Raw genomic sequence first — 24,127 nt, 5'->3', positions numbered from 1 at the left:
CTGTACCGAATTTCAAGTCTCTACGATGAAGTAAGTGAATAGCAATGGGTCTGTTGAAAATTGCTAGTTGCCGCCGTTGAGCAATTTTTTTTGCGATTTTTGCGGCGACCTTAAAATTCAAAATTTTTAAACCGCCTAGTCGCTTCCGCCAAGTTTGGTGAGTTTTTGAATATGATAAAGCCCCCAAAAAGGCGCACGAAGAGGGGGGCAGAATCGTAAGAAGAATTAAAGCTGCAAGCAGCCTCGGGCGGCCCTCGCAGCAAGCGCCGCTCCGGCCTATTGGCCACCGCGGGGGTTCTGGCCACCGCAGAAGCTCTCGCACAATTTCCAGAGCCGCAGCCAACTCCCCACCGCAGAAGCTCCGCCGCAGTTTTCAGCACCGCCGCCCGCCAGCCACCGCAGAAGCTGTCGCGCATTTTCCCCACCCGTCCACCAGGCGACACGCGTGAATGCGTTCGGCAGCGCTCCCCGACGACTGTCAAAACATCTGGCGCAGATCGGTCGATGCGTCGAGGAGATACAGCCCATGTATTAACTTAGGGGGCGCAGTGGAGCCAAATTACATTTCAAACCCGTCGGGCTCTTTAGAGGTGAACAAAGGTCATACATATCCAGTTTGGCGCCAATCGGATGATCTATGCCTGAATAAGAGCCAAACGTATTTATATGGCGAGGGACTGATATTCGCCATTTGGCCACGCCCACACGGTTCAGCCAGCAGCGAGCATTGACAGAGTTTATCATCCGAATCATCTTGATTAGGTCAAGAGAGCCATAAACAGAGCTTTCCAAGTAAAAAAATAGCACTTCCTGTTCCGAGGGGGCGGGGCCTAAGTGATGTCATCATTTGACCATTGGATATTATTGGACACTCGATTATGATCAATCACTGAACGTTTGGTGTCTCTGTGAGTTTTTGTGTTAGAATTACTAATTATTTAATTTTTTCCTCCATTACAACATTGAACTTTCATTCCGTAGGGCAATGCTGCCCTCTGGTGTCGAATTACTGAAATAATGAAACTATTTCAGTGGGCAGCAGAGGGCAGCATTGCCCTACAAACAACGAACATGGACTGTTTATTATGTAATTACACAGAAGATCTCTCTAATTCATTCTTAGGGGGCGGGGCTTAGATGACGTCATAATATGATGACATAGCATTGTCAGGCATCACACCAGGATGAGTCAGGCCAAGTTTGGTGCAGCTCGGTCGAAACATGTGGAATCTAGAAGCAAACGTATGGCATCGGCGTTACAGGTCACTTCGCCACGCCGCCACACCCAGCTGCTTCATCGCAGCCGGTCAGGGCTTGGATCCACAACACACCAACATGTCTTCTGTCTCTGGACACAGTTTCATGTTGATTAGGTCAAAGGGCTAAGATAGCGACCGTTCACAGTAAAACATGACACTTCCTGTTCTCAGGGGGCGTGGCCTACTTAAAAAAATAATTTCACCACAGGGTATTTTAGGACACCCGATGACGATCAATCAATGAAAGTTTGGTCCCTCTCTGTGTTTTTGTATAGGAAATATAAGAGTTTCGTGTTTCATGGCGAGTAGCTGAACTTTGACCCCTGGTAACCCCCCTTCAGCAAGCTCATACAGTCACCAATTTGATAACTTTAAATCAGACATGCCTTATGATCAGACTGACCGAGTTTGAAGCCGATCAATCGAAATCCCTAGGAGGAGTTCGATCAAATGCAAAGGCTGTAAACGTCAAACTCGAGGTCCAAAATGGACCTTCAATACAAAATGGCCGACTTCCTGTTGGGTTTAGAGCATGGCTCCAAGAGACTTTTTTGTACGTCCTGACAAGATACACATGTGTACCAAGTTTCGTAATTCTAGGATAAAGCATGGCTTGGGGCTGATTTTTTAAAATATTCTAGGGGGAGATGTAGAGAAATTAGGCCACGCCCACCAAATTTCGCTATGGATTCCTGTTGGCGGGTGTATAAGGATCCATCCTAGTGAGTTTGGAGCAGCTCTCCCCGAAACTGTGGAATTCAGAGCCAAACGAAATTCGATGGCGTTCGCAACGCCGCCACGCCCACCTGCTTCATCGCAGCCGGTCGGGGTTGGAATCCACAACACACCAACATGTCTTCTGTCTCTGGACACAGTTTCATGTTGATTAGGTCAAAGGGCTAAGATAGCGACCGTTCACAGTAAAACATTACACTTCCTGCTCTCAGGGGGCGTGGCCTACGTAAAAAAAAATTTTCACTGCAGGGTATTATAGGACACCCGATGACGATCAATCACTGAAAGTTTGGTCCCTCTATGTGTTTTTTTATAGGAAATATAAGAGGTTTTTGTTTCATGGCGTGTAGGTGAACTTTGACCCCTGGTAACCCCCCTTCAACATGCTCCAAAACTCACCAATTTGATAACTTTAAATCAGACATGCCTTATGATCAGACTGACCGAGTTTGAAGCCGATCAATCGAAATCCCTAGGAGGAGTTCGATCAAATACGAAGGCTGTAAACGGCCAAATCAGGGTCCGAAATGGACCTTCAATCCAACATGGCCGACTTCCTGCGATACTTGCACTATGACATTACTTGTAAATTCTGAGCGTCTTAGTGAGCTCTACAACTGTACCGAATTTCAAGTCTCTACGATGAAGTAAGTGAATAGCAATGGGTCTTTTGAAAATTGCTAGTTGCTGCCGTTGAGCAATTTTTTTTGCGATTTTTGCGGCGACCTTAAAATTCAAAATTTTTAAACCGCCTAGACGCGACCGCCAAGTTTGGTGAGTTTTTGAATATGATAAAGCCCCCAAAAAGGCCCACGAAGAGGGGGGCAGAATAATAATAATAAACAGTACAGATACAATAGGCCTTCGCAGCGCTTTGCTGCTCGGGCCTAATAATAAACAGTACAGATACAATAGGCCTTCGCAGCGCTTTGCTGCTCGGGCCTAATAAGAAACAGTACAGAAACAATAGGCCTTCGCAGCGCTTTGCTGCTCGGGCCTAATAATAAGAAACAGTACAGATACAATAGGCCTTCGCAGCGCTTTGCTGCTCGGGCCTAATAAGAAACAGTACAGATACAATAGGCCTTCGCAGCGCTTTGCTGCTCGGGCCTAATTATTTAATTTTTTCCTCTTTAATTCAACATTGAACTGTCATTCCATAGGGCAATGCTGCCCTCTGGTGTCGAATTACTGAAATAATGAAACTATTTCAGTGGGCAGCAGAGGGCAGCATTGCCCTACAAACAAAGAACATGGACTGTTTATTATGTAATTACACAGAAGATCTCTCTAATTCATTCTGAGGGGGCGGGGCTTAGATGACGTCATAATATGATGACATAGCATTGTCAGTCATCACACCAGGATGAGTCAGGCCAAGTTTGGTGCAGCTCGGTCGAAACATGTGGAATCTAGAAGCAAACGTATGGCATCGGCGTTACAGGTCACTTCGCCACGCCGCCACAGCCAGCTGCTTCATCGCAGCCGGTCAGGGCTTGAATCCACAACACACCAACATGTCTTCTGTCTCTGGACACAGTTTAATATTGATTATGTCAAAGGGCTAAGATAGCGACCGTTCACAGTAAAACATGACACTTCCTGTTCTCAGGGGGCGTGGCCTAAGTGATGTCATCATTTGACCACAGGTTATTTTTGGACACCTAATGATGATCAATAATTTAAAGTTTGGTATCTCTGTGAGTTTCTGTGCAGGATATATAAGAGTTTCGTGTTTCATGGCGAGTAGGTGAAATTTGACCCCTGGTAACCCCCCTTCAGCAAGCTCACACAGTCACCAATTTGATAACTTTAAATCAGACATGCCTTATGATCAGACTGACCGAGTTTGAAGCCGATCAATCGAAAACCCTAGGAGGAGTTCGATCAAATGCAAAGGCTGTAAACGTCAAAATCGAGGTCAAATGAACTTCAATCTAAAATGGCCGACTTCCTGTTGGGTTTAGAGCATGGCTCTAAGAGACTTTTTTGTACGTCCCGACAAGATACACATGTGTACCAAGTTTCGTAATTCTAGGTTTAAGCATGGCTTGGGGCTGTTCATTTAAAATACTCTAGGGGTCGCTATAGAAAAATTAGGCCACGCCCACCAAATATCGCTATGGATTCCTGTTCGGGGATGGATAAGGATCCATCCTAGTGAGTTTGGAGCAGCTCACCCCGAAACTGTGGAATTCAGAGCCAAACGAAATTCGATGGCGTTCGCAACGCCGCCACGCCCACCTGCTTCATCGCAGCCGGTCGGGGTTGGAATCCACAACACACCAACGTGTCTTCTGTCTCTGGACACAGTTTCATGTTGATTAGGTCAAAGGGCTAAGATAGCGACTGTTCAGAGTAAAACATTACACTTCCTGCTCTCAGGGGGCGTGGCCTACGTAAAAAAAAAATTTCACTGCAGGGTATTATAGGACACCCGATGCCGATCAATCACTGAAAGTTTGGTCCCTCTATGTGTTTTTGTATAGGAAATATAAGAGGTTTTTGTTTCATGGCGTGTAGGTGAACTTTGACCCCTGGTAACCTCCCTTCAACATGCTCCAAAACTCACCAATTTGATAACTTTAAATCAGACATGCCTTATGATCAGACTGACCGAGTTTGAAGCCGATCAATCGAAATCCCTAGGAGGAGTTCGATCAAATACGAAGGCTGTAAACGGCAAAATCGAGGTAAAAAATGGACCTTCAATACAAAATGGCCGACTTACTGTGATAGTTGCACTATGACATTACTTGTAAATTCTGAGCGTCTTAGTGAGCTCTACAACTGTACCGAATTTCAAGTCTCTACGATGAAGTAAGTGAATAGCAATGGGTCTGTTGAAAATTGCTAGTTGCTGCCGTTGAGCAATTTTTTTTGCGATTTTTGCGGCGACCTTAAAATTCAAAATTTTTAAACCGCCTAGTCGCTTCCGCCAAGTTTGGTGAGTTTTTGAATATGATAAAGCCCCCAAAAAGGCGCACGAAGAGGGGGGCAGAATCGTAAGAAGAATAAGAAACAGTACAGATACAATAGGCCTTCGCAGCGCTTTGCTGCTCGGGCCTAATTAAAGCTGCAAGCAGCCTCGGGCGGCCCTCGCAGCAAGCGCCGCTCCGGCCTATTGGCCACCGCGGGGGTTCTGGCCACCGCAGAAGCTCTCGCACGATTTCCAGAGCCGCAGCCAACTCCCCACAGCAGAAGCTCCGCCGCAGTTTCCAGCACCGTCGCCCGCTAGCCGCCGCAGAAGCTGTCGCGCATTTTCCACGCCCGTCCACCGGGCGACACGCGTGAATGCGTTCGGCAGCGCTCCCCGACGACTGTCAAAAAATCTGGTGCAGATCGGTCGATACGTCGAGGAGATACAGCCCATGTATTAACTTAGGGGGCGCAGTGGAGCCAAATTACATTTCAAACCCGTTGGGCTCTTTAGAGGTGAACAAAGGTCATACATATCCAGTTTGGCGCCAATCGGATGATCCATGCGTGAATAAGAGCCAAACGTATGCATATGGCGAGGGACTGATATTCGCCATTTGGCCACGCCCACACGGTTCAGCCAGCAGCGAGCATTGACAGAGTTTATCATCCGAATCATCGTGATTAGGTCAAGAGAGCCATAAACAGAGCTTTCCAAGGAAAAAAATGGCACTTCCTGTTGTGAGGGGGCGGGGCTTAGATGACGTCATAATGTGATGACGTAGGATCGACGGGCATACCACCAGGATTACTCAGGCAAAGTTTGATGCAGCTCGGTCAAAATATGTGGAATGTAGAGGCAAACGTATACGAACGGCGTTGCCGCCATTGAAAACACTTGGCACTTTAAAGCAAGCGAGACCAACTTCCTATCTGTCATCCAACACAGAATCACCTTGATTAGGTCAAGAGAGCCATAAACAGAGCTTTCCAAGGAAAAAAACGGCACTTCCGGTTCCGAGGGGGCGGGGCTTAGATGACGTCATAATGTGATGACGTAGGATTGACGGGCAAGCCTCCAGGATCACTCAGGCCAAGTTTGATGCAGCTCGGTCAAAATATGTGGAATGTAGAGGCAAACGTATACGAACGGCGTTGCCGCCATTGAAAACTCTTGGCACTTTAAAGCAAGCGAGATCAACTTCCTATCTGTCATCCAACACAGAATCAACTTGATTAGGTCAAGAGAGCCATAAACAGAGCTTTCCAAGGAAAAAAACGGCACTTCCGGTTCCCAGGGGGCGGGGCTTAGATGACGTCATAATGTGATGACGTAGGATTGACGGGCAAGCCTCCAGGATCACTCAGGCCAAGTTTGATGCAGCTCGGTCGAAACATGTGGAATCTAGAAGCAAACGTATGGCATCGGCGTTACAGGTCACTTCGCCACGCCGCCACGCCCAGCTGCTATCTCAAAGCCGGTCGGGGTTGGAATCCTCAACACACCAACATGTCTTCTGTGTCTGGACACAGTTTCATGTTGATTAGGTCAAAGGGCTAAGAGAGCGACCGTTCACAGTAAAACATGACACTTCCTGTTCTCAGGGGGCGTGGCCTAAGTGATGTCATCATTTGACCATATGGTATTGTAGGGGACCCGATGCCGATCAATCACTGAAAGTTTGGTCCCTCTATGTGCTTTTGTATAGGAAATATAAGAGTTTCGTGTTTCATGGCGAGTAGGTGAACTTTGACCCCTGCTAACCCCCCTTCAACATGCTCCAAAACTCACCAATTTGATAACTTTAAATCAAACATGCCTTATGATCAGACTGACCAAGTTTGAAGTCGATCAATCGAAATCCCTAGGAGGAGTTCGATCAAATACGAAGGCTGTAAACGGCAAAATCGAGGTAAAAAATGGACGTTCAATACAAAATGGCCGACTTCCTGTGATAGTTGGCTTATAACATTAAATGTAAGTTCTGAGTCTTTTGGTGAGCTCTACAAGTGTACCAAATTTCATGTCTCTACGATGAAGTACGTTCATACCATTGTGTCAACAGAAAATTGCTAGTTGCCGCCGTTCAGCAATTTTTTTTGCGATTTTTGCGACAACCTTAAAATTCAAAATTTTTAAATTTTCTAGTCGCCACCGCCAAGTTTGGTGAGTTTTTGAATATGATAAAGCCCCCAAAAAGGCTCCTCTTTAGGGGGGCAGAATCGTAATAATAATAATAATAATAAGAAACAGTACAGAAACAATAGGCCTTCGCAGCGCTTTGCTGCTCGGGCCTAATAATAATAAGAAACAGTACAGATACAATAGGCCTTCGCAGCGCTTTGCTGCTCGGGCCTAAAAAAAGACTGGTGTGTTCCACAAAAAAAGGAAAGCTATTGTAATTCCTCAACTTGGAAAAATAAAATACGAGAACAGCAAGGCATAGAAATTTGTCGACATGTTCTTCAGCCATCTAAATAGGCATCTCAAAAGGTTACTGGCACAATTCCCTGCATCTCAGCTGAACATATATGGATCGAAGCCTAGGCGCTGTTTTCTCAGGTTCTGGATGGTTGGATCTGCTGACCAATACCTACCTTCCATCCCACAGACCCATGGAGCCATCTCCGCTGCCCTACATTGTTTTTTGATCATTTTTTTTTTACAATTTCTTTTTAATAGTCAACTTGCTAATTTAGCCGTTTACACTACAAAGTCATTGTCACGCTCTGTTTGGTATTTCACTGACTGCTTGTAGCATTGTTGTGCATATATATATATATATATATATATATATATATATATATATATATATATATATATATATATATATATATATATATAAATAAGGCAGCATTAAAGTATAATCATGTTTATGATTATAATGCATTTTCAAATGATCTCAGGTATGCAAATTGATTGCCTGATGGTTACTACAGCAGGCGGTGTGTGGCAGTGTAGCAATCCCATGGCCTGCTATGTCAGCTTCCCTAATAAAAAAAAAATCGTTGTAAATTGATTCTAAAACGCCCCAACCTATTATTCAAAGCATATGCAGTAATATTATATAATGCAGCAGTTTCATATACAGCGTCGTGCTTCCTATATGGAAATAAAATGCGCTTTCTATTTAATGCACAGCACTGCAGCTACATGACTAGTCGGTGAATTTTCCTGCTCGGTGGGTAAAAATGTGCCACAATTAACCGCAAAGCCACATGCAATAAGCGGGTATTTCTGTCACTAAAACTAATTTGCGAGGCCCTGGTTGCTAATAAGAGTGTGGGCTATGTCGAGAAAGGATGAGAAATATCTGGGCCACAAGCTGCAGGCTACTGTCAGCAGAGCCCTGGGGTATTGGAGCCAAAAGTGGGGAAGAAAAGCGTTTCCTCCTCGCAAAGCTCGACGTTTCTCGACCGTTCACTCAAAGCGAAACACTCATGGCGGAAAAGAAGCTGTGAAAACGCCACATTATTCGACACATTAGAGCACAGGCCTGCCAGCTGGTGTGTTTACCAGTCGGCGGAGGCTGAAAATAGGAGCCGTTGCTTCTGCTGCTTACCATCTTGCGGGTCGGATGATGAAATCCAGGCGATGAGAACGGAAAAGAGGTGAAACAGGAAGAGTCAGCGGGCCGCCGAGCCGAGCGGAACGATACAAAAAAAAACCCCAACACGGTAGTAGTGCCTCTTCAGAGGTCTGGTCCTGGATTTGTACCCAGCTTTCAGACTCTCCTCGCCGTCTCTCTCTGTAACCGAGGCTTTCACTGCAGTGGCGAAGGGAGTGAGAGCCGCTGGGAGGGGACAGTAAGCGGAGGAGGAGGTTCGGTTTGACAAGCAGGCGGTGGCGGAGGGGCGGAGGGAGAGTGAGAAGGGGGGAGGTGCGGCAGTACTGTACATCCGGGTACTACAAGCTGCATGGTTGTTTTTTTTTTTGGTTGTTTTTTTATGTCCTACACACAAAGCAGCTCTGTGCACGGGCTCCTCCTGGTGGTGGAATCTCAACATTGCAGGGAGATATTTCCCCCAAACTTTATCGCAAAACTAGAACACCATATAAAATAAAATTTTTGAAAATAACTGTTCATATGTTGGTTTCTAACCTTATTTTTTATTTATCTCTGTAAAATAAAGTAATGTAAATAGGGAAACACAAAAATTAACCCTGTTTTAACCGTTTAAGTAAACAGTATTAACAAAAAAAAAAAAAAAAAAAAACGTATTCTGAGAAAAAAGTTACCCCCTATTGCACAGGGTGACCTTGTATCCTCTGAGATCACCCTCGAGAAAATTTGTTCCACTTCTCACTTTCAAACCCAGAGTTGATTTAACACAATACAGCTGGCACATGGTTCACACCAAGCATACTGGCTAAAGTTTTTGACCCCACAAAGTAACCCAAAGTTGCGAATGTCTGAACTTCCTAAGAGTGGGCTAATCTTTGGGGTATGCATAAGCAAGCACAAGGGGTCATCCATTGGAAATCACATACTTACCACAGGGCAAGATATGCAATAAAATGAAAAAGCTCACTCCAAAGGGTAAATTATAGAAATGAAACAGTCACATTTTTGGACGTGGTAAGAAGCAAGAGTTCCCAGTAGCGCTCAATACAGAAAGACTCATCAATTAATATTGTTTAGAAGCATTTTTATTCTTTATTTAATCGCAAGTCTGAAAAAGATATTTATTCACTGAATTTCAATATGGACAAAAAAAAATCATACTGTATAACAATATAAAATAACGCCTGTTGACTTTACAATCAATTATTTGGTAAAGTGTAAATGTCAAACATATGCTGCCAGCACTAGCTTTTGCTAAGACCTTGTAAGCTAAAAAGTAGCAGGTTGTCGCATTGTTGCTAATGACCACAAGTGAGTTTCTTCTGTTACCCAACAAACATGTCATGGTTTTTGACCCAATATTTGGTTAAAACTACCTAAGTGCTTTCCCAGCAGGATAAATCCAGCTAAAGAAACAACCCAGCAGTTCTTGTGTGTTGTGTAGTATTCTCAGATTTTGCCTCAGATCTCATCAAACTTCTATTTCTCACTCTGAACGTGTGAGTCATTCAAGACAGCAGCAGTAGTACAATCTGTGCTTTTTTTTTTGAACAGCCACAGAAGCGTTGAAGGTTGCAGCGCACGAAATTCAATACATCAACTTTGAATCTTATGGGATTTTCAAAGTGGAGTGAAACGAACAGTTGTTGTAACACTTTAAGACATTAATATTTCTGAAGCATGTTGAACATGAATGCCAAGTCTTTGTCATGTAAAATACAAGACACCATTAAAACACACAAATAAGAACTCGAAGTTAGTTTCTGGTATGAATAAGACGGACATTTCTCAGTAAATATTAAAACATTCTACAAGGAGCATCAAATTTGAAGACAAAATTTGATCACTTTTCAGTTGCATTTAACATGAATGTCTATGTAATGCCAAACGGCGAGAATCAAATGTTTATTTAGGACCTTCAATGTAACTTATGTTGACCACAGTCTAAAAGGAAATTTCACCTCATGTATTGTTGAAATAAGTATTATTTCCTGCAAGAGTTGTGTATTCTTCCAGATGCTGAAAGTTTCATAGAAATAGTATTGAAAAGGATTATTAGAGCAATTAAACCATGTACACCACTTAGTATGAATGACAACAACTGACGCAAAAAAAAAAAATTCCCTTTTTAATATAATAACATTACAAACATCACTTTAACAACAGGAAAAGTTTCTTCCTAATACAAATCCCACCAGAACAGTATATTGCACGTGTCATTTTGTTCCCCTAATGCTCTGCATAGATCAATTTAATTGAGAACTGAAAGTGTTTTCTGAAAAAATAAACAATTTCAAAAGAGTTAATTGTTCTCTGTACAAAAAAATATTTTCTTATATAACGTCACAAAAAATATAAAACAGCCATTAAACAGGTCACTAAAGGTTTAGGCTGGGGAATATTCCAAACACAACATTTTTTCCCGCTCTCCCTAATGGAGACACAGCCAGGTCCTTTTAGAAGAGGTAGAGAACACAAACACAACCTGGAGACAATAACTGCATCCAAAGCCAAAATGCCTACTTAAATAGCTGGATTTCATGTTCAAATGATGGTATTCAACATAAGGAACTCCCACATAGGTAAACATAGAGTGCTTCAAACCAAGATGCTTTTTAAGTCAGTTAGAATGTACCAAATGTTTAATCATTTTAAAACTGTATTAATAAAACTTGATCAACACGTCAGCAATTAAGAATGCATAAACATGGCTCCAAATATGGCAGTACCACCCTGAGGGCATTTTAGACTAAACTTTACATGAGGGGTCTGTACATCGTCTGTACATCGTACATGCTTTGGCATACTCTACCATCTCCCTCCACACAAAGAGACACAGTTGTAAGTCTTCTCAAGATCCACAAAGCACATGTGAACTGGACACTAAACTCCTAATGGGCCCACAGCCATGAACCATGACCAGAACGTAAGCCATGTCAAACAGTTGATCGGAGTATCCAGTAAACTTTCTCAGGGAGACATTGAGGATGGATCCCTCTGAAATCAGGAAATACTTTCAGGTCCTCGTTCCAAAAAAAATACTATAACCACTCAGTTTGCCACAGCCACAAGTCCTTTTTGAACTATTAGCACTAGGATGATACAGTTTTCGAGTCCTTCCCATATCGGCTCAGCAGGGCCAAAAGGCCGGAGTCCACCCTGACGACTCTGATGGCTCAAATTAGCATCCCTTCTTCAATTGTAAATGTGGTCGTTGACCGTCAGGCCAGAAGGTAGGAATGTGAATAGTCCATGTTGGGGGTGGGTATCTATGATACCTGCAGGAGATCAGGTCTCCTGTAGGTAGTGCTCTTCAGTTTAGTTTTGAAGCATACATGAAGTGTTTTTGGAGAGATGTGACCTTTTGCAGCTGATCCATGATGTTGTGCTGCATTATCCAGGTCATTTTGCCAAATGTACATAGAGTTTGCAAAACATAGAATCTGTTTCAAAAAATATGCAAAGGTTTTTCTAAAAGAAATTAGTAATGTTTCTCTTTGAAATAAAGCTAAGAGGGTATAACATGACAGTTTAGAAATAAACTAACCAAATTAATTGTGTTGATCCACCTCAAAAAAATCATGCAAAAAGTGTAAGCAAAAGAAATCTGGGAGACTTTGCACATGCAAATTTGCATGCAGCCTTTTGTGCTGTGGAGGATAAATAGGTGACTGCTTCACCTATTTAGTTCACAAGAACTAATGGCATTTATTTCAGTCATAATCTTGCGGGGGGTGACCAAGGTTCCATCACTATGTGACAGCTGGTCAGCAAACCTGGCAAACATGATTGACATGGCAGCACTGAATGCACATGTGCTTTATCAGGCATGCATTGGGGTGCAGGAGAGACGGGTGGACTTCCTGGTTGAGCTTGCAAAAGAGTTCGGTAACTCTCATGTGAGTGAGAAGAAGGCACACAAGGAGAAACTGCTTCGGCAACAACCTTCCACACCCAGCTCAGGCAAAAGGGCGAAGTGTCAGGTCAACCATCGATGCAGGATGCGTGTCCTGAGGCCGAAACATCATCAGTGACCCCTCACACCCCCACCATGGACTGTTCTCCCTGCTGCCCTCTGGAAAGAGGTTCTGCAGCATCCGGTGCAGGCCCACCTGGTTCCGAAACAGCTTTTTCCTACTTGCCATCAGACTTTTATTTTACTCACAACATTGGAACTTCAAACATTATCCTGAGCCGTATGGAACGAAATTTCGTTCTTTATACACCCTGTGCATTGAAAATGACAACAAAGTCAGTCTAAGTCGAAGTCGAAGTCTAAGTCTATTGTGCAACTGTGAGATGCGTTGAGGCCATTACCAGGGTACTGATAAGGTAATGGCCCTATTTACTGAACAAAAGCACCTGCTAGATAAAATCCTTCAGGCCAGTTGGACTATCGAAGCCGATATAGGTATACGTCAAAGTGGACTAACTCTAGCCATTCTAGTGTTAGAAGAGGCATCTCATTTACGTAACATCTACATCAGGGGTCTCAAACTCCAGTCCTCGAGGGCCACTGTCCTGCTGTTTTTGGATGTGCCACAGGTACAAAACGCTGAAATGAAATGGCTTAATTACCTCCTCCTTGTGTAGATCAGTTCTCCAGCGTCTTGCTAATGACCTAATTATTCTATTCAGGTGTGGTGCAGCAGAGGCACATCTAAAAGTTGCAGGACAGCGGCCCTCGAGGACTGGAGTTTGAGACCCCTGATCTACACCCTCCAGTTTATTGGTACAAATCTCCTAGACTCTATAGTACCCTGCTGCCAAAGAACCTTTTACATGCCAACCATTGCTGCCATTGTGTTCGTTTCCCCATGCCCCAGAGTTCTCACGCATATATTATGGCAGTGCTTTGCAGACAGACGGGGAATGATTACTTGGGCGCCAATTAAATAAAAACTAGCAAATACAGCAGGCATAGGGAATGTGTGAAATTATGGACTTTAACAGTGCAGTTGTTTGACTTTTATGCTGGCTTTTGTTGCTTACAAGGAACAGATCAATGGATATTTTATCGCTAACAATGGATGGGAAAAATGTGTACAAACAGTAACGTACACCATTTTAAGCTGCCCCAAATAATGTATGCCTTTCATTGAAAGCAGCCAGACTTTTTTTTGTAAACTTTTCAATAAAATCTCCATCAGTTTCTCCTTCTTAGGGTTTTTCAAAAAGCTCGTGCTAATCTTAAGCACTAGCGCTATGCTAATAGATCCTTGGGAATCATCTTATTGGTGCTTAAATACTAGATTACTTTTCCTAACACTAACTGTGTTATCTTTGGTATCTTAGATTGAACTAAGCTTGTAAATGGTTCTTTGTTAAGTTTCCTGTTGCATGAACAACACTGAATCAATGGAGACTTTGTGACCAAATATCATTACTCAGCGCTAAGTAACTTAAACAAATCAAATAAATCTCAAGAAATAAGAGACAGCTCAAAACTTTTCCACATTACTGCATATAGTTTAAAAATACATACATATCCACATAACCACATCAGTAGCACCATCTGTAAAACGCATACTCATCGTAAACACAGGTAATCTTACACAACTACACAAAAATGTACTTTTTCCACACTTGAGGGACAGAATACCAGAGTATAAATGGAAAAAACTTTCCAAAGGAGGTTTATGCAGTCTTTTACATAAAATAGCAGGGTATGGGTCTGTTTCGGCTGCAAAGAGCTTCACATTTTCACTGACACTGACACTTCTTCAACAGAAGGTTGAAGGAGGGAGGACTCGTTAAAGCACACACCCACGTCTTTTGCGCCGCCTCTGGTCGTCAGACGAACATCTCTTTGTTGATCCACATGAGCGTGCGCGTGTCGTTGGGTTTGCATTCGTACTCGATGCTGTTAAAGCTGTTGCCCCACTGGCAGTGGTCCCTCTTGTTGTAGTTGTAGAATTTCACCTGCCACACGGTTTCAAATGACCCCGCCTCTGTGAACTGAAAGCACAAACGCACGCACGAGACATGCGCACCTTAAGGTCTGAGCATCATCGAAACTCTTGCTGTGAAAACGGGATTATTAATAAAGGAAACGCCTCATGTACATCCAATTTTAAAGTACATTTTGTGGAAAAGCCTTTAAAGGTGAAAGACAGAGGAACATATTGCTAGGACAGGTGGCTGCAGCGTTATAAACATCTACAAAGCTTATGATACCACAGGATGAAGGTTCATTTGGATTGCTTTACAGTAACAAAAGAAATAATTTCGAAACTGCATTTTTGTTTTACCTAGCATTTCTTTGTTCAATATAACAAATGTTTGATGGTGTGAAACACTATAGTCTAAACAAAAAAAAAAACCCAAAAACAACAAATTGTGTTTTCACAGCTCTGCATACTTTAAAAATGCTTATGTTCCATTTAATTTGAACGAATTGTTAGAGACTAAAATACTTGTTCAAATAAGTGTAAGGTTGAATCTTTCTAATTCTTTCAGTGTGATTATGTCACTGCAATGAAAGCTAATTTGAATTTTGAAGAGAATACAGACACAAATATTGGATCAGTTGTATCATTGACGATAGTGGAAAACGTCGAACGATCCACACACTGGGTTTATGTGTGTGCAGTACAGTACACCCATACCTGTATGTTGATTTGAACTGGCTGCCTTTCTCCACTCTTTGTGTGTGCCACCCCCTCAGTGTCATACTGACCGGTGTAAACCACAGACTGGGGGTCTTTGGATTGTTGCTCCAAGGGAAAGGTCACTCCACCCACACTCATGGAGCTGCAGGCGGAAACACAGCAAAACATACTGATGACATATACAGCACCTTGCAAAAATATTCACTTTGTCACATTGCTGCCACGAGCATTTTTGTGACTAACCAACACAACGTGGAACAATTAAACAACTCAAGCTCGGTCAAATTGGATAGAGAGCATCTTTGAGCAATCAACTTTTCATTTTTTTCACCCCAAAGATCCTCAATTCTATGTTTTGACTAGGCCGTTCTAAGACATGAATATCCTTTTATTTAAACCAGCCGTGCCCACCTCCATCTCAAGAGCTGCTATCTTGGGGCTTTCAGATGCATATTACACTGCAAAAACACAAACTCTTACCAAGTACTTTTGGTCTAATTTCTTAGGACATTTGAAATAAGACATAACTTAACTTTGAAGAAAAATACAGGAGCTTATTTTAGGTTAATAATTCCTTAGTATTGGTAATAAAGTACTAGTTCCACTGGCAGATCATTTCACTTATTAGGAGGGAAAAATGTTTTGATATAAGTGAAATAATCTGCCAGTGGATAGCACTTAAAAAAAAAATCGAACAATATTAAGCTCCTATGCTTTGCTTGTAAGTTACCTTTGTCTTATTTCAAGTGTATTAAGATATTTGGATGAGAAACTAGACCAAAACTACTTGTTAACATTTTGTGTTTTTGCAGTGCAGTTCTCACGATGCAACTGACTGAATTGGAAGAGAAGAACTAAAACGTCTTCAATTGTTTAAAAAAAAAAAAAAAATTCTCATTCATTCAACCATTGTGCTACAATGCGTGACATACAATCCCTACTAAATGTATTGTAGTTTCAAATAGCGTGAATACTTTCTCCGAGCAGCTGGAGATCAGATCTTTGACAGATTTTTTTTTTTTTTTTGCTACCGCCCCACTGACAAATCAGAGTTGAGCTGCAGGCTCCCCCAGCTGTGCTCTGTGCCCCACATTCAGCCGAGCAGCTCTTCTGCATCAACCCATGTGTGACCTACATTCACATAATTCTTATTGAGGAGCGTGCTCCGGGACGTGTTACAGAATTACGGCCAAACATCCGTCTCTAATCCGTGTTTGGAGATGGCGGTGCAACTGAGCTGATTACATAAGCGGGAGTCCGAATCACTAGAGCCCGGTGACTCAACACCACGAAGGCCCGCATCCCAGAGTAATCCTTGGTGGATTTTGACGTGGAAGCAGGAGGTGTTTGTGCTGCGTTCACGTGCCGCACGTAGAGTCAGCTTTAAACTTGCCTCGATGAACCTGTGGAGCCCTCAAGGCTAAAATGTTGGCTCAATCAAAAAATAATTTAAAAAAGTGAAATTAAAATTAAATAATAGGGGGAAAAACACACACCAAAAAAGAGCTGATCAGTCTGTATCAACATGAAGCAAAGATAATAATAAAACAATGTATTTTTTTAAACTACCTTTTCTTTCCGCAAACTAATAAAAATGCACAATTTCCATTGTCCAATAGTAAACAGAAAGTACTCAGAAAATACAGTCCATATGTTTGCAGCCTTTCTATGAGGAATTATCTAATGGAAAAAGTCACTAATCTGAGTTGAAAATATTCTTAAAAGCATGTATTTTAAAAAGAAACTGCAGCAGCAACCTCACAGAAAATATTCAAATACTAAGCAATAAATATTCGCTCTACAAAAAGGACATTAGAATTTGTTGGTTTTGCCTCCCAGCCTCACCAGATTTCCCCCTCTTTCTCCCCCACGACCAGACAAGGATAATCCACGTGAATACCTACGTGGCCTGGACCGCTCCCGGTTTCACCACCACTTCGATCTTGTACTTGGAGCCGGTCAGCAGCTTGATGGTGCGCGTCTGTCCGAACCGAGCTCCGTCCGACTTGAAGAACACCGCGCTGTTGTTGGGAAGCATCTTCAGGGAAATCCCGATTTTGACGACCTGGGGAACGTCGGCCATGTTTCCATGCAGCCGGACACCTCGTTTGCGGGCGGTGATTTAGCACAAGCTGGCGGAAAGAGTCAGGGCGCGCCTCAAGTGTCGCGATCAAGTTGGCGGAGGAGCGGACCGAGAAGCTCGTCGGGCGATGAAGCGCGGCGGCACATTTCCGCCTCTCTCGCTCCCTGCGCGCGCGACGCCGCGTAATCCACTCCAGCCCACAGCACGAGCCTAATCCCAACCAGTGCCCTCCTTTGGAGAAAAATCAAAACGAAAAAAAACAACGACAACAACCTCTCCCTGTCTCTCTCACAGCACACTGCCCCACTTTATGCTACGGCGCCCACTCCTTTCACTCCTCGCGCGTGTCTTTGCTGGACAGCTGTCCTTGGTGCTGAATTTGTGCTCGCGGTGTTTCTGGAAACACTCATGGACGACACAATTAAAACGAAAGCATTGTAGCGGTAACAAATACAATTTATAATCATGTAAACATGGCTACAGCAACAAAAATACGTGTTTTTTACTCCTAATTTCTTTTAGCTATCTGTAAAGCTGAATAGTCTATATGCTGATAGGCTGATAGCCAAAAGCATATTTAATCACAGTGGTAAATTTAATCATCATCTAGGTTTCACAATCTAACTTAAAGAGTCCAAACACTTTTTTTTTAACACGCACACCCACATCTATCTATCTATCTATCTATCTATCTATCTATCTATCTATCTATCTATCTATCTATGAATAGATAGATAGATAGATGATAGCTATCTAGATAGATAGATAGATAGATAGATAGATAGATAGATAGATAGATAGATAGATAGATAGATAGATAGATAGATAGATAGATAGATAGATAGATAGATAGATAGATAGATAGATAGATAGATAGATAGATAGATAGATAGATAGATAGATAGATAGATAGATAGATAGATAGATAGATAGATAGATAGATAGATAGATAGATAGATAGATCTATCTATGAAAAAAATAAAGGACAAACTTACAAAACTCATGGGGAGCACAGGGAGCCAGAGGTGAACAAAAACAGGAACCCAAGGGCAAAAAGACAGGAGGGTTGTATGGGGAAGAAACTGGGAAATAAACGGCAGGAATCAGCCGACGTGTTTAAATAATGGGAGAGTGAATGTGGGAAAAATGAACCTGGGCTGAATGGCTAAGTGACTGCAGGTGTGAGGGGAGAGAGAGAAAAAAGCATAGAGAGAGAGACTAAGGACAAAGTTAACACTGAATAATAAACAAATCTCAAAACAACCCAGGAGCCTAACAGGTTACTTACAAACTCACAAGAAATTTACTAAAGTATTTGTCTCAAAGGTTGTTTTTTTGTTTTGTTTTTCTTCAAAAGGCCATATAACATTTGCGGCTCTGAACAAATTTTATTCGGCTGTCCTGAGAGCAAAATGGCTCTTTGTGTTGCATAGATTGCAGACCCCTATTCTAGGTTCTGCTGGCTCACTGTAATGCGACGACTTTACCACTAGAGGTCAGGCTTGTACCACAGCGAGAAAGGGGTTTTTATATGAAAGAGACGGAGTGTACTGTAGATCAGTCGAATATTCATGCAAAAAGAAATGTGCAATAAATTTGAAGCAATTTATGCAATCAGTTATTGGACCTACTATTGTAGAATGTAAAAAAAAATAAACTGCTATAACTACTACTACTATTACTACTACTATTAATAATAATCATCATCATCATTTGTTAACACCAATACTGGAGTCATCAACACATTTGCAGAGACTATGCTCTGAATACATCAGATTTCAGTTTTAACCCTCTATGGCATGGCGTTGCCCTCAGGCAACAAACCACATAGCTGTACCTCACATTGCTCCTTTATTTTATTTTTTGGGGGGCATGATTTTTGACATATTTTTGTCCAAAAAATAGTTCTTTTATGAATATAGTTTTTGTTTGATTTGTATTTCATTTCTCATAATCAGTGTAGACAATCTTGGTGTTCTAGACCAATGTTACCCTGAGGCAACAAACCCAAATCTGGTTCCAGGAGGTGTCAGAGTCCGATTTTATGATTGACATGTAATTAGGGACCACCAAGCTCCCAAAGAATGCAGGAAAATATTTCTTCCCCACAAAAATAAAAAGTCATGCCATAGAGGGTTAAATAATAACAAAAAATGTTATTAGGTTGGAGAAGTCGTTCAACATTGAGTAGTTTAATGGCAGGTCAAAGTAGCCCCTGCACTCTTCTTGTCTGAAACTCTGTTATTGCCAAAGAGGCTTTCTGCAGAATGCTGCCATCTAGGATTACACGAAGCCTAGGCTCACTTTTTACGCCACATTAACACCTAAAACATTTAAACCCAACTCAAGCAGTAATTGACAGCTTCATTGATGTGTCTTTTTTTTTAACCTTCACATTTCAACCACAAATAGATAAATAATTTCCAGTTGCTTTTCAACCAAATGATGTAAAATTGCTTTTCTTTAGACCCTGAACATCGCTGGCATCATTTGACACTGCGGTCTCTTCAGATTCAAATAGACACTTTGCTCCCACCAGAAGCATATTTAAATTTCATTGTTTTGTGTAGGAACACAATTGCAAAATCGTTCCTCTTATTCATGCCGTCACTGCCTGCACTCACTGTCAGTTGCTAAGATGATGGGAAATCTTGTTATTGAGGTAAATTCAATTTTCAGTCACTTGTCAAATATGATCTGTCTGTCTAAGATTTTACACTAAATTTTCTGGTTTTATATAGTTTGTTTTATTAAGAAAACTTCCTTTTGGAGTCTTGATTGGGCTCCTATTAGCCCAATTAATCAGATTTCTCTTCATCTTCATCCAGATGACTTTGCTTTTGGGGCTTTTCGTGCTGCAGCACCACACCTCAGTCTGCCAAAAGCGTGAAGACTACAGTCCAGGGGGAGAGTGAGGATGCGTTGGTAAAAGAATGAGTATGGGAGGGTGGAAGGGAAGGGGAAGGGGTCCTCACTCCCACAAATGTCTTCGGAGACCCACTCCTTCATAACCCGACTCTTTCCCAGCCTTGCGCAGATGGCCAAAGTATCCAAATCGGAGTCTGCGTGTGTTCAAACGAGCGTAGAGAGACAGGATGGGAGATCTTTAGTGAATTAACCCATAATTAACCTCTCAATCCGATTTACATTAATAGCTGAAGTTAGAATACCAAGAAACACACTTGGCTACATGTGAGTGCGAGCCGGTCTCTAAGCGCGCTCCACGCTCGCGCTGGTGATGCCATGCCGCGAAGTCACACCGGCGACGAAAGCGGCGGCACCGGGATCTGGCTGAAGACCTCCGCTGGGAACCGGACTCAGGAGCACCCGTTAAAAGATGTGGAATCTGGACGGAGGACGATGAACAACGCGGTCCGGGTCGGGGACGGGCTGCTGTCCCCCCCAGCAGCAGGTGCGGCAGCGGCGGCGGCGGAGAGGAACCAGGGCGCCCGGCTCAGTCTGCTGGGGAAGCCGCTGACCTACAGCTCGCAGAGCGGCCGCAGGAACGCGCGGTACCGGCGGCTCCAGAATTACCTCTACAACGTGCTGGAGCGACCGAGGGAGTGGGCTTTTGTCTACCACGCTTTTGTGTGAGTACAAACTTTAGCTACAAATGTTCAGGGGGGAAAAAAAAAGTGCTACGTATTTTACTCTTGGTTTTAAAACTCGCGTCTTCTAACTTTCAAACGTCGAAAAACAACTTAGAAAATACGTGTCTTTTCTGCTACTGTGTACATGCTGCTTCATTTACCCCGCAACATCGACTTCATCACCTGTACATGAACAATTCAGGCACATTAGTAAAGAATAAACTAGAATATTGTCAAAAAGTTATTTTACTGACTAAATTAAATAAGTGAAAGGGATTCATAAATTAAAAATATTACATAAGTCCAATAAATAAAGGCTTGTTTATTTATTGTTCTTTATTGTTCTCCAGCAGACAGTCATCGACACCCTCCACAAGAATGGTAAGCCTCAAAGGGCATTACTAAAGAAGCTGGTTCATATAAAATAGTACCAAAGCATTTAATTTGAAAGTTTAGTGGAAGGAAAAAGTGCACCAGAATAACGGTCACCATATTTGGAAATTAAGGTTCCAGAGTCAGAAAAAAAAAGAGTAGCGAGTTGCAGAATCCATGATGGTTCAAGGCTAATGTTGATGTTATGTTGAACTGCTCTTATGTTTTGAGAAAATACATACATTTTGAGTTTTCAGCCACCGTAAGCCATAACCATGAAAATTAATAAGCTAAAACATTGTTTAAAGATACAATATGAATATACATTTTTGTAACAAGAGCTTACTTTTTGATGGTATCCTGTTGTATAAAATATCCTTTGACATTACTGGTGGCTCATTCCATCATGCACAGCTGAGCTACAGTAAACAGAGCTCCACATATCTGAATCAGAGCTTGTTGGTCATGATAGCGTTTGTTGTGAATCAGGTCAATACAAATAGAGTGAAATTAAGTGACGCTGGAACATAAACTCTAGTGTGCTCGCTGTGGCTCAATATGATTAGGTCACGGCTTAACTTATCTTTGTACAACTTGGATGTTCTCCAAGAGATCTGGGAAATCAGTCAGACTACAAATGAGACGGATATCAACAGGCTAGTGCTTCAACTTAATTCAAAACAAAGTGGTTCTGGGAGGAAAGCCCTCAGATTGAAAACAGCCTCCCACTGACCACAACTTGTTTTCTTCTTCTTCTTCTTTTTCTTTCTTATGTGAAATACTCTGATTTCCTCTCTCCACTCTCACACAATCAATTTGCAGATCTTTCTGACCTCTCCCGGTTTTTGTCTGTCAGCAGCACTCTGACTGATCTGTTGCTTGACGTAACGGTTTCTGCGCGGCTTCGCACGAACCCGAAAACTTCCTTCCGAAGCAGGAAATGGAGCATTTAGCTGAGTAACAGGCCCACAGCATTACATATCCTTCACTGTACTCTGGAGGGGGTTTCTACATAACAGTCTCAAAGGGTTTAACACCGAGATGTAAGTCAGAAAACGTTTTTTTAATTTTTTTTTTATTACTTATCACTCACAAAAAACCTGTTGTCGTAAAGATTCGCCTCTTGTGGTAATCTCGTTGTCTTGGTGATCCCACGATCTTTGCGGCATTGAAGTTTAGATGAAAAGATGGATTTGTTTTAGGGCTTTTTATAACTCTACACCAGTGGTGCCAATGAAAAAGGCTTCCACTGAGGTATTGTGTTCCCATCGTTGGACCGAGACGCCGCCTCCCTCCCTATTCCGAGCCCTTTCTTTTGGAAGAAGAGCACTGTGAGAAGGAAGTGGAGCTGTCAGAGGAGATGCTGCGAAGCCGGATGCTGACATTTTATTTGCTCCTGCAGGACAGCCGAGGTCGCGGGGGTTAAGTCGTTACATCTGCTCCAAACCGCAGCCTCCCACACTGAGCGGTTCTGATCAGCTGTGCACACTTAACAAAGCAAACCATTTGTTTAAGTGGGATACAGGCGAGATTTATCTCTCACGCTTCAGGCAAGTTTGCAGGAAAAAGAGCTGGACAAGAAAGTGGAGAATCCGAGCAGAAGAGAAATTAAATGATCTCAAAATTTCAAAGTTTACTCATAAAGCTGGATTGGCTGAATGTTTAACATTTTTATCTAACAAAAGAAACGTTGTTTGGATTGGATTGTTCAAAGATGGTTGACGGCTTTTGCACGTCGTTCATTTTTAGTAATTAATTTGTTTGAGTGGCTTTGCTTGGATTTTTTTCAGTATTCTTGTGGAAGTGCTGTTTGTGTTTGTACACCTAGGCTTTGACATGTTTACATTTCTCCCTAGAAAGCAGTGAAAGCAGATAGGACACTGTAATTAGTTAAAAAATGTATTTCAGTTCACTGAAAGCCAGTTATTTTATCTGAAAACTAGGGGGTGATAGAGAAGCTCAGTGCTGAATCATGTCTGTCTTACTCTGATATTGTGGAGGTCAGCTGATAGGAACAGAACATCAGTGCTCTTAATTTCCAGTCAGAGGTGAATATTATGTGAAAGATGCCCTGGATTTATGAAAATGAGAAATTATTAAATATATCAAACATTTTTTTTTTTACAGAATCTGTATCAATGTAGAGTCCAGGCCCAGGTTTGATTGCACTATATTTATTACTGTAACACTCCTTTTAACTTTCAAAATGTTATTTTCCTTCTCCCAAATCTTAAACTGTACTTACTCAATCAAATTTAGATTATCACTTACCAGGTTTAGCATTATTGTCCAGCCTCAATGTATCTTTTCAATGTGACTACACTGCGGACGAAACCAGCGGGTCGCCACTCCCTATTGAAACACATCTGGGTCCAACTGACAAATGATTTTTCTTCTCCTTAGAGTACTTTTTGTCACCCCATGATAGAATGACACCCTGAGCGGTGAGCTAACATAAAAAAATCACAGCATCAAAATAAAAGTTGGATATTCATTTGCCTACTTCAACTAAAAGTTTGTTTAATTGATTTTGTGGCAAAAAGCAACAAAGCAACAGGATGAATGGGGGCATTTGAACAGACATTCAATCTCAGGCTCCAGTATTAGTGAAAAAACAAATCTGCTAGCTGCAAAGATACTACATGAGTCCACTGTTTTAATCTCTACATATTGCAAATGAAGTCTGAATCTCATAAACCCAGGATGTAACTAATCCTCTCTTAATTACCTGCATAAATGCGATGCATATGGCTTCGATAAAGAACCCCAGCACGCAAATGCATATGTAAAGCATAAAATGTCACCTCATTTCCAAACACACCGACAGATGTTTGGTAAAGCTGCACAGTTGCGAAAACTCGCGTGGCATCGACACATGCTTCTCACAAATACCTTCGCACATAAGTGATCAACAAAGCACAGAGCGCATGATTTATAAAAGGAAGGTTCCCTTTGATCGTTGCTGTTTGTTTTTGCGTCAGGATTCATACCG

The 24,127-nt window shown here is 42.2% G+C and overlaps 3 protein-coding genes across 4 annotated transcripts in view; 1 reads left to right on the top strand and 2 right to left on the bottom strand.

Moving 5' to 3' along the window:
• ppp3r1 (protein phosphatase 3 regulatory subunit B, alpha) overlaps positions 1-8,752 on the bottom strand; it is a 51,039-nt gene extending 42,287 nt beyond the window's left edge. The window contains exon 1 of the mRNA XM_023327493.1: positions 8,477-8,752. Coding sequence (XP_023183261.1) covers positions 8,477-8,479 — 3 coding nt within the window. The 5' untranslated portion in view covers positions 8,480-8,752. The remainder of the gene's footprint in view (positions 1-8,476) is intronic.
• Positions 8,753-13,129: 4,377 nt separating this feature from the next.
• LOC102235929 (CB1 cannabinoid receptor-interacting protein 1-like) lies at positions 13,130-17,531 on the bottom strand. Its single transcript, XM_005811206.2, has 3 exons — positions 16,995-17,531; positions 15,088-15,232; positions 13,130-14,437 (listed from the first exon to the last, which is right to left on the bottom strand). Exons 1-3 carry the CDS (start codon positions 17,171-17,173, stop codon positions 14,273-14,275), a joined length of 489 nt encoding a protein of 162 aa, XP_005811263.1. The 5' UTR covers positions 17,174-17,531; the 3' UTR covers positions 13,130-14,272.
• Positions 17,532-20,091: 2,560 nt separating this feature from the next.
• The window catches only part of LOC111606659 (potassium voltage-gated channel subfamily KQT member 5-like), a 112,630-nt gene continuing 108,594 nt past the window's right edge, over positions 20,092-24,127 (top strand). For both annotated transcript variants that reach the window (XM_023327780.1, XM_023327781.1), the window contains exon 1: positions 20,092-20,763. In XM_023327780.1, the coding sequence (XP_023183548.1) occupies positions 20,417-20,763 (347 nt within the window). In that variant the 5' untranslated portion in view covers positions 20,092-20,416. The remainder of the gene's footprint in view (positions 20,764-24,127) is intronic.

The sequence above is a fragment of the Xiphophorus maculatus genome, chromosome 22, assembly GCF_002775205.1.
Source record: "Xiphophorus maculatus strain JP 163 A chromosome 22, X_maculatus-5.0-male, whole genome shotgun sequence".
In the NCBI taxonomy this organism is placed as follows: domain Eukaryota; kingdom Metazoa; phylum Chordata; class Actinopteri; order Cyprinodontiformes; family Poeciliidae; genus Xiphophorus; species Xiphophorus maculatus.
Note: the sequence above shows the minus strand (reverse complement) of the source record. Positions and strands in the feature narration are given on the sequence as shown.

Bases quoted from the DNA above. Each gene is read 5' to 3' on its own strand.
- LOC102235929 (XM_005811206.2), bottom strand. From the start codon at position 17,173: ATGGCCGACGTTCCCCAGGTCGTCAAAATCGGGATTTCCCTGAAGATG. The intron at 15,233-16,994 runs GTAGGTATTCAC...TTCCGCCTGCAG, and splicing joins CCGGGAGCGGTCCAGGCCAC to CTCCATGAGTGTGGGTGGAG. The intron at 14,438-15,087 runs GTATGGGTGTAC...TTGTGCTTTCAG, and splicing joins CAGTTCAAATCAACATACAG to TTCACAGAGGCGGGGTCATT.